Source organism: Malania oleifera, chromosome 2, assembly GCF_029873635.1.
Source record: "Malania oleifera isolate guangnan ecotype guangnan chromosome 2, ASM2987363v1, whole genome shotgun sequence".
Classification (NCBI taxonomy): Eukaryota; Viridiplantae; Streptophyta; class Magnoliopsida; order Santalales; family Ximeniaceae; genus Malania; species Malania oleifera.
Window position 1 is genome coordinate 19,958,486 of NC_080418.1, and position 14,977 is coordinate 19,973,462.

The 14,977-nt window shown below is 34.8% G+C and overlaps 2 protein-coding genes across 2 annotated transcripts in view; one reads left to right on the forward strand and one right to left on the reverse strand.

Annotated features, from left to right (window-relative positions):
- LOC131149430 (embryo-specific protein ATS3A-like) overlaps positions 1-13,449 on the reverse strand; it is a 32,086-nt gene extending 18,637 nt beyond the window's left edge. Inside the window, exon 1 of the mRNA XM_058099862.1 lies at positions 12,918-13,449. Within this exon, the coding sequence (XP_057955845.1) occupies positions 12,918-12,923 (6 nt within the window). The 5' untranslated portion in view covers positions 12,924-13,449. The remainder of the gene's footprint in view (positions 1-12,917) is intronic.
- On the forward strand, positions 9,110-12,340 carry LOC131149429 (laccase-17-like). The gene is made up of 6 exons (XM_058099859.1): positions 9,110-9,781; positions 9,867-10,018; positions 10,133-10,377; positions 10,574-10,702; positions 10,800-11,771; positions 12,012-12,340. The coding sequence occupies exons 1-6, from the start codon at positions 9,653-9,655 to the stop codon at positions 12,140-12,142; spliced, it is 1,758 nt and encodes a 585-aa protein (XP_057955842.1). The 5' UTR covers positions 9,110-9,652; the 3' UTR covers positions 12,143-12,340.
- Positions 13,450-14,977: the final 1,528 nt, after the last annotated feature.

The window sequence follows — 14,977 nt, forward strand, 5'->3', positions numbered from 1 at the left end:
TCCATTTTGTTGTGGAGTTCTAGATATTGAAAAATTGTGACTAATTCCATGTTCATTACAAAATTTTTCAACTTCTTTGTTGTTGAATTCTCTTCCTTGATCACTCTTAATATTTGAGACACTATATATCTTTTTTCATTTTGAAGTTTCTTGTACAAATTGATTGACATATTACAAGCTTCATCCTTGGAGGCTAAAAAAGTACTCAAGTAAACTTGGAGTAGTCATCAATTATGATAAATGCATATTGCTTTTCTCCTATACTTTGAGTTATAGTAGGACCAAACAAATCTAAATGAATAAGTTCTAAGGGTCTACTAGTAGAAATATGTTTCTTCTTTTAAAAGCTTGTTTTAATTTGCTTTCAAGTTGGCAAGCATCACAAATTTTATCTTTTATGAATTCTGTGTTAGGGAAACCTTTAACTTCTTTTTAGATAAGTTTGATAATATATCCATGCTTGCATGTCCTAGTATTCTATGCCAAAGTCAACTAGCTTCATTCATGACAACCAATCATGTTACATCTTGAGAGATTATATTTTCAAGGTTTATACAATATACATTATTAACCCTATAAGCTGTAAATGGAGCTTCATGTTTTCTTGGATTTTGAACTATGCACTTATCTTGCTTAAAGACTATGTCAAAAGCCTTATCACTAAGTTGACTTATGCTTAAAAGATTATACTTTAATCCATCCACTAGCAAAACATCATTAGTGGTGAGGGAAGGTTCTTTACCTATTTTACCGATCCCAATGATTTTACTTTTAGCGTTGTTGCCGAAGGTGACATACCCTCCATCTTTTTGAACTAGGGTGGTGAATTTTGTTCTATCCCCGGTCATGTGTCTTGAACATTCACTATCCAAGTACCATTTTTCCTTTGATGGAGTGGCATTAAAGCATACCTACAAGGAAGAATTCACTGTGTTACTTTTGGAACCCAAACTTTTTTAGATATTTTTAAGTCATATCTATTTTTAGTGTTTACTTTCCATTCATTTTTTATGTTGACATACTTCTTTTTAAGTGGACAATTAAACTTTATGTGTCCCTTTTTTCTATACAAGTAGCAAGTCGTGTGTTCATGAATATTTGTAGAAGATGTACTAGCATAGTATTTTGCTTCTTTTACAAAATATCCCTTAAATAGATTCTTCTTCTTTTGCTTTCAATTCCATTGTAACCAATTCCTTCTTTGTCACTAATCATCCTTTGTTGTCCAACCATCTTTTCAAAATTCTCTTTTCCTCTAGTAAAATTGTAAATGATCTTGTCTTTATCTTCAATTTTACTTTTAAGATTGCTTATTTCTAAGTCTTTCTTGCTTTCATCATTTACTTGCAATTTTACTAAATCTTGAGACATGTTAAATTTCTTTATGAGATCATCAATATAAGATTCCTTTTCTTTTTTTTGGCTGATTTAGAAGATTCTAATTAATTTTTTAGATTTTTATTTTGTTCTTTTAAGGCTATATTTCTTTTAGTTACTTTAATGAACCTATTGTGTAAGGTAAATAATTCAGCTTGAATTTCTTTGTATGAGGGCATACTATCACATGAATAATTACATGACTCTTTACTAGATTCTTCCGATGAACTATAATAGGAGTTTACCTCAGCATTGTGAGTCATGAAGCACATGTTGGCAACTCCTTGTTCACTTGATTCATTCTCCGATTCGTTTAAGCTCGTATCATCCCATGTAGCTTTCGTTGCCTTCTTTTTCTTTTCTTGTCTTTCTTTAGCTATGGACAATCAGGTTTAATGTGTCCGACCTTTTTGCAATTATAACACATAGGTGGTTCATTCTTAGTTTCCTTTATATTTGTTCTCCTTTGTCAGTTTTTGATCCTTACTTCTGAGGGAACTTCCTATTCTTTCTGAAAAATTTTCCAAATCTTTTAGTAATGAAGGCTAGTTCTTCATCATCTTCGTCTTCGTCACTAGATTTTTCTTTGGTAACCTTAAGGGCTATTGATTTCTTATTTCTATTATTATTCTCGATATTTCTTTCGTTTATTATCATCTCATATGTGAGAAGGGATCCAATTAACTCATCAAGAGTAGTATTTTTCATAATTATTCCTTCCGTGATTGTTGTGGCCTTAGGTTCCCATATTAGAGGAAGTCTTCTAAGGATTTTTCGAATCATTTCATATGGTGAGTAATTTTTCCCTAAAACATTTAAGAAATTTATTATGTGAGTAAACCTAGTATACATGTTAGTGATTGTTTCATTCGGATTCATCCTAAAGGCTTCATACTCACTAGCGAGCATGTTGACCTTACAAGTCACGCCCGATTTTGATTATGACAAATACTCATTATAACTAATGGGTGTTTGAGGTTTTGTGTATGAACTTAAATTGAAAGATCTTAATGCACATGGAAGAAAGTAAAGATTGAAGACCTAATTACTTTCATGTTGTAATATATTTCATTTATGTAAATGATCTGTAATAGTAATTAGGGTTTTTACTTGTAATCATCACACACATCACATGCATGGTCTAATAGGTAAGCTCAAATTGAATCATAACTAAAACTGGACCTAGAAATGACTATAGGACACTCACCATTGCACATGTATGTCTTAGGCACTTAAATAGAGTGATTTTTGGATAAAACAGGACCGAAATGCACAAACTGTGCACCTTCGGTCGACCAACCAGTGCAGTTCATTTTGCCCCCGGTCGATCGAACTCAATCTAGGTCAACAAATTGACCACAACCCGATCGACCAAGCTATGTCAATTCATTTGACCCCAGTCGACCGAACCTCCCTAAAGTCAACACTTTGACTTCCTAGTCAACCGAGAGAATTTTGTACACCACCAACCTGGTTGATCGAGTTCCCACGTGTGGGAACCCAACAGTATGGTCAATTAACTAGTATAGTTAAAAATGACCCTGGTCGACTGAACCTTGCTACTTTGGAAAATCCCCCTCGGACATACATGTCCGGTCGACCAAACCGGCAGTTCATTTTTTGCTCGATCGACCAAACCCTAAGAACTTCGGTTGACAGAACTTGTCCTGGTCGACCGGTGCTCTCGGGTTATACCTATTTTTTACCGCGGTTAACTCAGTTAAATAGGTTTAAAATAATTTAATAATCATTAAATCTTTTCTAATAATCTCAACCTTGTCCCTAACGGTTATAATTCAAGGGGAGTCTATTTATACCACTTCATTTGGGATAATTAGCAACGAGATTAGCAAACCTGATTAAGAAATTCTCTCTTAAGCTAAAAATTCCTACTACTCATTTTCACACTTCCTTCGATCATACTTACCCTCTACTATTGCTTAAACTCTCTGTAAGTTGATTAAGTGATTATTTTGATAGGTTTGCTCTTTTTGCTCTATTTGATTGAGTCGATTTTCTTGAGAGCTAAACCTAAGTGTTCTTAGAGGAGTTTTCTAATAAGTCCCTCCTAAGAAGACTTGTATTAAACTTCTGAGTATTGTATATTCGTTGTAATAACTTAGAAAGTTTGTATTTATTTTTGGGTTGCAAAAACTTTTTCAAAAACATTCTCAAATATCTTTGGTGATTTATTTTGACATATTTTTGAAAAGATATTTGCTTATGTGATATTAATCTTTGTTGCAATATTCATTGACTTACATATCATTTCTGCTGAATACAAAGATTAAAAATCTTTTGCAAACCAAGCATATACATTATTTGACATTTACGTGATTGAGATATCCTACTGATTGATATTCTTGAGACTTGCTTGATATCCTTGTGTGAACACGTTGATTGAATATCTTGTGATACAAAGATTGCTTGTTGGTACTCTCACACACTCATTACATTGATAGCAAATATATTTAAGAGTTGAAATAGTGGACCACACTGAGATTACATCTTAAATCATTTTGTGGTGTATGTGACTAAGCGTATCTAGGTACATATATACTTTACACGAAAGCACAATCACTAAACTGATATTCTTTGATTGTAAAATCTGAATGTTTCCAGGTGTGGCCTGAGGGGGCAGTATTCCAATCCGGTAAGGATTGGTTGTAAAGGTTGAGGTCAGTCTTGTGCTAATTGACCTGGTTTGTTTAGATGCTGCTCCACCAGTTTAAGTGAGCAATTATAGTAGTAATCCTTGTGCTTGTTAGCCAAGGCGGGGACGTAGGCAATTAGCCGATCCTCGATAAGATTTCTGTGTGTCACTCTTACTTTACTACTTTATGGTGCATGTGCTGTTAATTAAATTGCTTTATTTAATTTTTGGCATATTTACATCACTTGTACTAGATTGACCATAGGGTTGTGAATGTATTGGTGTTAGAATATTTACATAAGGATTAAATTTTAAAAATACCAATTCACCCCGCCCCCCTCTTAGGATCACTGTAAAGCTAACAGAGCATGTCGATTCTACTATCTCTAACATCTACCATTCCTTTATAGGTTACCTCTAACTTATCACAAATTTCTTTGGCTAACTTACATGTCATGACCCTATTAAACTCATTTACATCCAAGGCACAATATAATGCATTCATGGCCCTTGAATTAACTTGTAGCAACTTAAAATCATTTTTAGTCATGTCTTTTTCCTCTTTGGGTACTTCTTTACCATCAACTAATTTAGTGGGAATGTGGTCGCCATGTGTGACAACTTTGCATGCCTTCCAATCCATGGTTTGTAGATGGATTCTCATTCTTTGTTTCCAAAAAAGTATAGTTTACACCATAAAAAATAGGTGGTCTAGTTGAGGATTGTCCCTCAGCAAAAGGGGATACACCTAGGTGTGCCATAGAGATCTTTATATAGCTTCTAATTAAGATTTGTTATAACCCCGCTCTGATACCAATTGAAAAGGAAGGTGTATTCCCAAGAAGGGGGTGAATTGGGATTTTAAAAGTTCCTTTTACCTTCTTTAATTAATTTTTTCTCAACTTCTTTTAAGTTCAACAACCACACATGCAAAGGTGTTTTACAATTACAAATTCAGCGGAAAATTTATTTAGTTAAAACCTTTATGAATGAATTTACTAAGTTGAATATCCCGTTCAACAATTTAATTCAATCCAACCAAAATAGCCAAAACACAATCCACAAAATAGAATGAAATCAGCAATGTTTCAAAGTTTCACCACTTGAGTAATTCAAATTAGAGTTTAGGTATTTAGCTGATAAAATCCCTATATTAGTGAACTTGATTACTTAATATGAAGCACAATGTAAATTTCCAACACTCTTCCAAAACTCAAATTTTAAATAAACTTTCAATTAATGAGTCTTGAGTGTTAACCAATCAATGTACTCTCTTATTGTTTCCACAATTTATATTGATCAACCAATGTACTCCCTTTTTGGTTTCCACAATCCCAAAGTCAAATTAATCTTCAGTTTATTTAATATCCAATCCACGTAGTTATTATGAATAGACAATTAAAATCCAACCATGCAGTTTTTATGAATGGAAAATTAAATGACAGTAGGGAAGAGAGTGAAATGCGAGTTTTACGAGGTTCGGCAATACCTGCCTAGATACTCGCCTTAGGCAAACACACCCAAGGATTTCACTAAACCACTCATTTATGGGTAGGAGCAACCTTACACACTCCTTTGCGGGTATGAGCAACCTTACAATCTTTCCTTCAATAAGTTAGAGTTCGTTTCTCCAAACGATAACCCCACGCTTGGTCTAACAACAATTCAAAGAACCTGAACCATCTACAAAACAAGAACAAATTTCGGTGTACAAAGACACTCTCAACAAGAGCGAATTAGTACAACAATTAAGCACTACAATATACTTCAATTCAAAATAACAATTGAAAGAATTTGAAGCCTTTAGAAGTATATCACCGTGAGCTTTTTTTCTAGATTAAAAGAATTCAGAGTAAGCTCAGAATTATGAGAGAGCTTCACAGCAAAACTCAGTAAGGAAATTCAGAGATTGATTGCACAAAAAAGCTTTGAGAGTTTTGAGAGCAAGAAAACTTTGAATGTTGTATTTGCTTGGTGTTATTGAATTCTTAGCCTTTGGGGGGGGGGGTATTTATAGATGTTTAAACAAGAGTTTTTCGTGTTCTCTAAGTGACTTGGGGTGTTTCCTAAGTTTTTATAACGTTTAGAATTTAAAAAATCAAATTTGGAAAGTTCCCGTTATGTATAAAATTTGAAATCTCAAAGAGTCAGTTGACTAGAAATAAAGAGTCAGTCGCCTGGATCCATTAAAACACAGAGAATTTCAAAGGTAGAAGGAGTCGGTCGACTAGGTTGTGATGAGTCAGTCGCCTGGGTCCTCTTGGGTTATTTCACAATCAATTCATTTATTTTTCAGTTGTCTGGATAGAATTTGTCAGTCGCCTGGAAAGACCAAAATTCTAATTTTTCATTTTGTTTCCAAATTCTTTTTGCTCTTTTGCTTTCCCCAAAATAATATAAGACTTTTGAATAATATTTTTCGGTATTTTTTCAAAACATGGTCTCTAAGTCAATAAGTTTCTTAATGAGCTTCAAATCCAATAATATCATCATTTGAATGAAATACTTACATAGAGACTCTCTTAAGACTTTAAATCTATTTTAAGCTTGGAGTCTTCATGCTTGTCATTTACTAGTCTATCTAGTCTCTAAACTTCAATTCTCTAATATTCTTTAAGCTTTCATATTCCTTTTAATGTAATCTTGCAATGAGCTTCGTATTCACTTAAAATTGATCTTGAAAATCTGATTCCTGAAGTATCATTACTTACAACAAAACATGTTAAATGACCTTTAATTTGTCATCATCAAAACAATATTAGTAAGTCATGTTAAGCCAACAATCCTTCATTTCATTCCCTTTCGTCTTTGCTCCTTTTCTTGCCTTCCCAGCACAGTGTTAAATTCAACAAGCTCCCCTTCCTCTTCTCATAATTGTAAGGTTTACAAGATTCAATAAGTTAATGGCATAATTTGTTTATTAAACTCTTGTTTTCCATGAAAAGCAAAGAGAGTGTACACTTTGTGCCATTCTCATAGATATTATAGATACAAAATAAAGTGTAAAGACATAGTTGGTAAATATTTTTCAAAATTTTTTTATTAGTGGTCATTTGTTCGGATTGAATGGCAACAATCAAACTTGTGATGCAGTACATTTTAACCATTTTATGAAATTTATCATACAACTAATCTAGTTAATATCCTTGTAATACTAGAATGTCAAAATTTAAATTCCACCTAATATGGTATCTAGGATTATGCCCCTAAGGATACCCTAGTTAAAAAAATTTTAAGGTGACAATTTTGACTTCAATTCTTTATCATTTTTTTAACGTAAAGGAAAGGTATACATCCTCATTTATATTGATCATCATTTACTCTAGACTACACTTTTTCCTAATTAGAAATCATAAACAATACGTGACAAATTTGCATTAATTCCTCTAAGAAAGAAATCCCTTTTACGTTAACTCAAACAAAACTTGTTTTATTTTTGTTAAAGGTAGAACAAGTAAAAAGAAAGCCAATATAATAATCTCTAGGGCACTTTTTCCACATCACATATTTCAAAATTAACTCTTAAAACATTGAATGCAAAAATCTAAAGTATATCGTTGCTCACTTTTAATCTTATGTCCTAATTTTGATAAGAAAACTAATAGCAAAATTTGATAAGAGCTAAATTCATGGTCACCTAAATGAAGTCCATTAAATTGCTTATCTAGGCACTTGGATCAATGTTTGAATATGGTGTGTACATTTAACTTATCTATGTTGATGATATTTATCATTACATACCAAGAATAATTGGGCTGGTATTTCTTCCTCAATCACCTAGGTGATTTTGGAATACCCTCCCAAGGTTTTTTCCATTTTTCCTTCTGTTCATTTTAATCTTTTCCACTTCCATTCCTCTTGTTTCTTTTTAGTATTCAAGTTTTTTTTTTTTTTTTCTTTTTTCCATTTCTATATATATATATATATATATATATTATACAATTGAACACTAAGGGTGGTTGCTGCCTACAACATAGAATGGTTTGGGAAGCATAATGCCCATTTTTCTTGTGATCCTTCAATAGCCTCACCTAATGACTCATGATTTATACAAACTTAAGCATAGGCCCTTGTGCAAGAGAGTAATCCGACTAGCCCGAATGATATCTTCCATTGATGAGGGAAAAATATTAAAATATACAAACTTGACCAACTTATCAAAAAGATAAAGACATTACCTTACATTCGACAAATAACCCTAACATTCAAAAGACATAATTGCTGCTTCATTTCGTAGAACAAACGTCCCAAACTAAATAACTTTTTTCTAAACTCAAATTTTTTTTAAAGGATTCCCTGTGTAAACATGCTATTATATATATATATATATATATATAGAGAGAGAGAGAGAGAGAGAGAGAGAGAGATTACTGACATTCACTCATCGAATGGAAGCGCAACTTTTCTGTTTTTTTAAAATAGAAACAGAGTTGGTGCAACCACAAATGAACAAATCTTGTCCGGCTCACTACTCTTGCCAACAATAGAATGCATGGAACCCCATCTAGATACAAATTGATTTAAGCTGCTTAAGAAGCCTCAAATGCCCTTTTGTTTTTAATAATAAACAAAGCATTGCAATCAACGTTCTCATCTTGGCTTGAAAGAAAATTGCGTCCAACGTCCTTATATCCACCTGTCAATCCCTGCCCACGTTGCTTAGAAGCTCCTGTAGCTAAAGCTAGCTCAGGTGACAACCCCTTCCCACCAACCGGGTTTCTCCAACTATTCATTCATCATCCCTACCCTGTTAAAACTATTAACGCAAATCTGACTTAAATTAACAGCTTGATGGAACCCTCTGAACTACTTAATCAACAAGAATATTAACTGTTAATTGGTGAGTAAAATGAATTGTTAACGAATAGTTTGAATTGAAAAAGATGTTAAGAATGATCTCCTATATCCAGTAAAACAGAAGATTCACATATAATGACAGTACTTGGCGAATAGGAGGCTAATAATTGGTCTTTCTGGGTGAATGAGTGGGGTTTCCTTTTGACAAGTATAGACAACAAGCACTCACGTGAAAAATGCAAGAAAAGGTCAATTTGGGTGGACTAATGTTGATCAGCTAGTGTCAGTTTTTTACAATGCAGAGCAAGTCAAAATGATGCTTAAAACCTATTTAAGATGTTTAAAATCTAAAAATGATATTTAAAATGAGCTAAAGGACACGTCAAAGATCAAATCTAACATAACAATGCTGAGCAAGAGAAAATTGTAGGAGCAGGTCACTTTGGGTAGCGATGAAGTGAAGAATGTGCGGAGTATATACTATGTAAAATCCACCACTGTGGTTAATCTTGCTTCGCCTGGTCAAAGTCTTCTCTGGTAGTCTTTGGGAACCATAGCATTGAGGGAACATAATTCTGGAAGAGGAGAAATAACTAGATTGTCTTTGACAACACTCCAGAGTTGACAGATGGTTCCATCAAAGTAGCTACTGAAGCTGTTCTAGTTTCCTATTCTCTTAGAACCTGGTAATTCCCATCACCATCTCAACCAAACACCCTCTGCTTGCTCCATATAAATGCACGATCTCAAAAGCTTGGATGCAGGACTCAATTACAAATCAAAGGTTCACCCATTAAATTTCATCAAGTCCAAAAAGAGAGGGAAATGGCAGCTTCTCTTCACCCATCACCACCTTGTGTGGGAGTTTTCCTCTTCTTCTGCATGGCATTCTGTCTCCTCCCTGAGTTGGCACTTGCTAAAGATGCTGTCATAACCAGGCACTACAAGTTCAATGTATGTGTAATAAGTTTGTGTTTCACATTTTATCTGTTTTCCTTTTTCCCCTGCTTTAAAAACTTGGAAATGCTTCTGCATGCAGATTGAGCTGAAAAATGTGACCCGCCTGTGCCACACAAAGAGCATGGTAACAGTAAATGGGCAGTTTCCTGGGCCTCAAATTGTAGCAAGGGAAGGTGATCGTCTTCTCATTAAAGTGGTTAACCATGTCCAGAATAATATTTCCATCCATTGGTAAGACCTTTTCACTTGAATGTTGTGTAGTTGTAGAAGCTGAATTTTACAGAATTCAGCTACTGATGAATTTCTTATATAAAATAGAAAAAAATTAACTTTTCTTCCAAACAGGCATGGTATTCGACAGCTTCAAACTGGATGGGCAGATGGGCCAGCATATGTAACTCAGTGTCCAATACAAACTGGAAAGAGTTATGTGTACAACTTCACCATTGTTGGCCAAAGAGGAACTCTCTTTTGGCATGCCCACATCTCATGGCTGAGAGCAACCATCTACGGTCCATTGATCATTCTCCCCAAGCACAACGCTTCTTATCCATTCACAAAGCCCTACAAGGAAGTCCCCATCATTTTTGGTAACACCCACTTACAACAGCTGTCAAATTATTCAAAATCACTTTTAACATTAAAAATTTCATACAATCTCTAATACCAAAAGTTATTTATTTTTTCCAAAGTTGTAAAAAACCCAGCACTCAATGCAACTGGCGTCCAATATTCTCCTTTTGATCACATGTAATCACTAACGAATACTGCAACAATTAAATGCAGGCGAGTGGTGGAATGTAGATCCTGAAGCAGTTGTTAGCCAAGCCCTACAAACAGGTGGGGGCCCAAATGTGTCAGATGCCTATACCATTAATGGACTACCTGGATTACTCTACAACTGCTCTGCCAAAGGTAACAGATCAAACTATATATGCTGCTTAGGCATTGCAAATGCTTTGCCTTTACATAACTTCAATTTACATTCTTATGTTCAAATTACCACCTGCAGACACATTCAAGCTGAAGGTGAAACCAGGAAAAACTTACCTTCTCCGACTAATCAACGCTGCGCTCAACGATGAACTCTTCTTCAACATTGCAAACCACACCCTCACTGTTGTTGAAGCCGATGCTATTTATACTAAACCTTTTGAGACCGAAACACTCCTCATCACACCAGGACAAACCACAAATGTTCTTCTCAAGACCAAACCCCATTTCCCGAAAGCCACATTTCTCATGACAGCTAGACCATATGTCACAGGCCAAGGCACTTTTGATAACTCCACTGTCGCAGGAGTCCTTGAATATGAATTGCCACCCAACTCTCCCCATTCTAGCATTTCAATTAAGAAACTTCCACTCTTCAAACCAACCTTACCTCCCCTTAATGACACTTCATTTGCCACCAACTTTACTAGGAGACTCCGGAGCTTAGCAAGTACCCAATTCCCGGCTAATGTTCCCCAGAAAGTTGACAAGCACTTCTTTTTCACTGTAGGCCTTGGAACAAGGCCCTGCCAGAAAAATCAGACCTGCCAAGGACCCAATGGAACCATGTTCGCAGCTTCTGTGAACAATGTGTCTTTTGTACTTCCAACCACAGCCCTTCTCCAAGCCCACTTCTTTGGGCAATCAAATGGGGTTTACACCACAGACTTGCCAACCAACCCAACTCTGCCCTTTAACTATACAGGCACCACACCAAACAATACCCACGTGAGCAATGGAACCAAAGTGGTGGTTCTCCCTTTTAACACAAGTGTGGAGCTAGTGATGCAGGACACCAGCATACTTGGTGCTGAAAGCCACCCTCTCCATCTCCATGGCTTCAACTTTTTTGTTGTTGGCCAAGGATTTGGAAACTTTGATCGAAACAAGGACCCTGCAAACTTCAATCTAGCTGACCCCATCGAGAGGAACACCATCGGTGTGCCCGCTGGTGGTTGGGTTGCTATTCGGTTTGTAGCTGACAACCCAGGTGGGTATACTTACTATTAAGCTATGTCTAGGGGTACGGAGTTCATGTGTTGAGATTTCGTATGATATTTAGGAAAACTCAATACAATTTTGTATTATACAATTTTCTCTCAATTCATACAATTTGAAATGCAAAGTTAACTGTCTTGAACTTCATACTCCAAGATGCAAGCGTTAATGGTTTGAAGTCAATTATCATAACTAACATATGTTGAATAAATTTCTACTGTATTGTAAACAGGTGTATGGTTCATGCACTGCCACCTGGAAGTCCACACAACCTGGGGTCTAAGGATGGCTTGGGTTGTCTTAGATGGAAAGCTGCCTAATCAGAAGCTTCTTCCTCCACCAACTGATCTTCCCATGTGTTGATTTTAATTCATTTTGAGAATATTGACCATGTCTCGAGAGAATTTTTTACCCCATTTTTACTTAATGTATTGACCTTTTTCATCCACTTGGCATTGACCAATTCTTCAATTGTTCTGCAAGAAATTTTTTTTTTTTTGTTGCAACCTCCCCAACTGAAAATTTTAATGTATCGTCCTACTGTTGCTTATGAATACTAAATACAGTTCTCAATATTATGGAAAAAGTTTCTGAATCTTATTTTAATCATTTGGTAATTAACCACTAAATATATAAAAGATAAGGTTTGAGAGATAAAGAGAAGTGTACCATCCAGAATTTACATAACTCTATACGGGTATAAATTTCTAGCAAAGCTTCCGAATAGACCGATAACCCCGATGAGAAATAAGAGGAGCTAATTTAACATCAATCAAAGGGCTTACCAGAGGGTTTACTCGATTTCAGACTACAAAATATGCATCCTCTATTAAAAGTTCAGTAATTAAGAACAAACAAGCCTAAGTACGAACCAACTTAGAAAAATGATGTTTTACGAAAATTGATAATTTATTTGATGACTAAAAAAAAATAAAATTTGACTTTAGTTGGTGTGGAATTCCAACGCATTTGTGTGTGAATGGGGTGTGTGAGTGTGGCTGGTGAAGTGTCTGTGAGTGTATTGATGTGTGTGTGTGTGTGTGTGTGTGGGAGTGAATAGTTGTTGAATCAACTGGTGAGTTTTGTGTGTGCAGTTGTTGGTGATGAACAGGTGAGAGGGGGGATCATCAGATCATACCATCATACCCGTTTTGTTGAAGTGCAGGGGCGTTGCTCCTTCTGTTTAAATGCTGACGTTTGGGGATGGAGGGGTTTTGATTCATAATCAATTTCATCGGCAGGGGTCACCATTTGCGATCTTGTATTCTGTACTTTCTGAATCCTATCTGTAGGCATTAAAACAAAACGAAAATTGCGGTTTCCCTTCCCACCCGGGGTCGATTGAGCTAGGGGTTTATGGGATATTTGGGGAGGAGGAGGATCATGGAGATCCTCTAGTTTGTGGATTGAACTCTCTTTCCGCAAAGCAATGCCAAGTGGGGAATTTGAACTGGCACAATTTAGGAATTATGGTGGGGAACAGCGAGCAAGACAGGGGTTGCAGAGAGCCAAGAACGGCTACGCCGGCAACCTCTTTCTCCGGCTAAAGACAAGAGGCGGCCGAGGCTCCCGGCTGTTGCAAGGATCAGCAATGAATGGCTTTGCCGGCAATCTCTTTCTCTGATGTCCCTTGTCAATAGTCGGCAGTGGCTCCCTCGCGTTGGTTTGGTTTCTCACCTTTTTATTTATTTATTTGAATGAATTTCATTGAATTTGAAATTTTAATAGACAAAAGAGAATGAGTCAATGCGCTCTCCCGGTTCAGTAAAAACACAAAAACCTTTTCTTAACCTTTCAAAATTTTCAAGACTTGGTCAAGAATTTTAAAAACTTTCTTTTAAATTTATCAAAAATATATAAATCTTTTTTCTCTTTATATTTTATAAAAAGATAAATATTTTTTAGTAGAGATTTACAATTTTTTGATAAATTTTAAAATAAATTTGTAACATTTTTAAAATTTTGAAGGGGGTAGATGAGATTTTTAGAATCTTAGGAGAAATCACTATCTTTTTGTCAAATATCAAGAAAAGTTTATGTCTTTTATCCAACTTTAAATGAAATTGAATCAATTTTAAAAAAAATATATTAATTTAAATTATATTAGACCATGTGGAAAAAGAAAATGTGACTAGCACTTCAAAGTGAAGAGAAAATCTTCAATCATGTAGGGGTAATAATAAAAATAAGAAAATATTGACAATTTTGAAAGAAAAAAGAAAAAAAGGTTTTTAAATAATTGTCATATTAATATTTGAAGCTAAGGTGATTGAAGATACCATACATTCCAAGGCATATACACAATAATAAGAGTCTTTACAAATTTTAGTCCCACTTGTTGCAACGTCTTGGGAGCGTGGTTTGCCCCGAGGGAGATGAGGGAATAAAATATGTGATTTTTGAAAATTTTGAATTTGGAATCGCCACTAACTCTTTTTCCATGGTGCGGTTAGAACACCTAATAACTACTAATTTGATTAATCACTAGACTAAATCTAGGTCAAGCAACCAGCAATCTCAGTATGCATATACCAGGATTGGGATCGGGAGTTCAGTTATGTGAGGAGAAGGTATTTGCACTCTCTACACACCCGTTCTATGAACGGTGCCTAATTAATTAAGAATTATCCTTAAATTAAATTCAATAACCTTTTAATTAACTCCTTTTAAAACAAACAAACAAATAAATGAATAAATGTACAAAATTAATAAGATATGAGAAAAATTGGGTGTGACTTAGGAATGTCTAATAAATTTTCAAAAGAATGGATCTTGCTAGAAAATCCCTTTAAGAGCCTATACAAGTGACGTCTAAACATATCTCATTACACTTTATAAAATCATAAGGACACATTCACACAAAAATCAAGAAAATCATCAAAAAGTATCTTTAAAAACGTTCCTAGATTTTTCAAAATCTTTGTAGAATTTTTATGAACATTTTTTTAACATTTTGTCCCAAAACTTCTTGGTTTTTTCAAAGATTCTTTTTTCTTTTTTATTTTGATAAAAAGTCATATCAAGATAATCAAGTTTAACTTTCAAACATCTAATATGTAAAGGATATTAAATAATAACACATTTCATAAATAATAAGGCATTTTAAAGAACTCAACAACCATTGGGGTAACATATATGGAAATAAGAATAAAAAGGAAACAAAGAAGGGAAAGAGGATTTAACTTACCATAAGCTATG

What these genes read in the sequence shown, in the direction of transcription:
- LOC131149429 (XM_058099859.1), top strand. Translation starts at nt 9,653, where the DNA reads ATGGCAGCTTCTCTTCACCCATCACCACCTTGTGTGGGAGTTTTCCTC. An exon ending in CCAGGCACTACAAGTTCAAT is followed by an intron (nt 9,782 to 9,866) that starts GTATGTGTAATA and finishes TTCTGCATGCAG; the next exon opens with ATTGAGCTGAAAAATGTGAC. An exon ending in CTACAACTGCTCTGCCAAAG is followed by an intron (nt 10,703 to 10,799) that starts GTAACAGATCAA and finishes TACCACCTGCAG; the next exon opens with ACACATTCAAGCTGAAGGTG.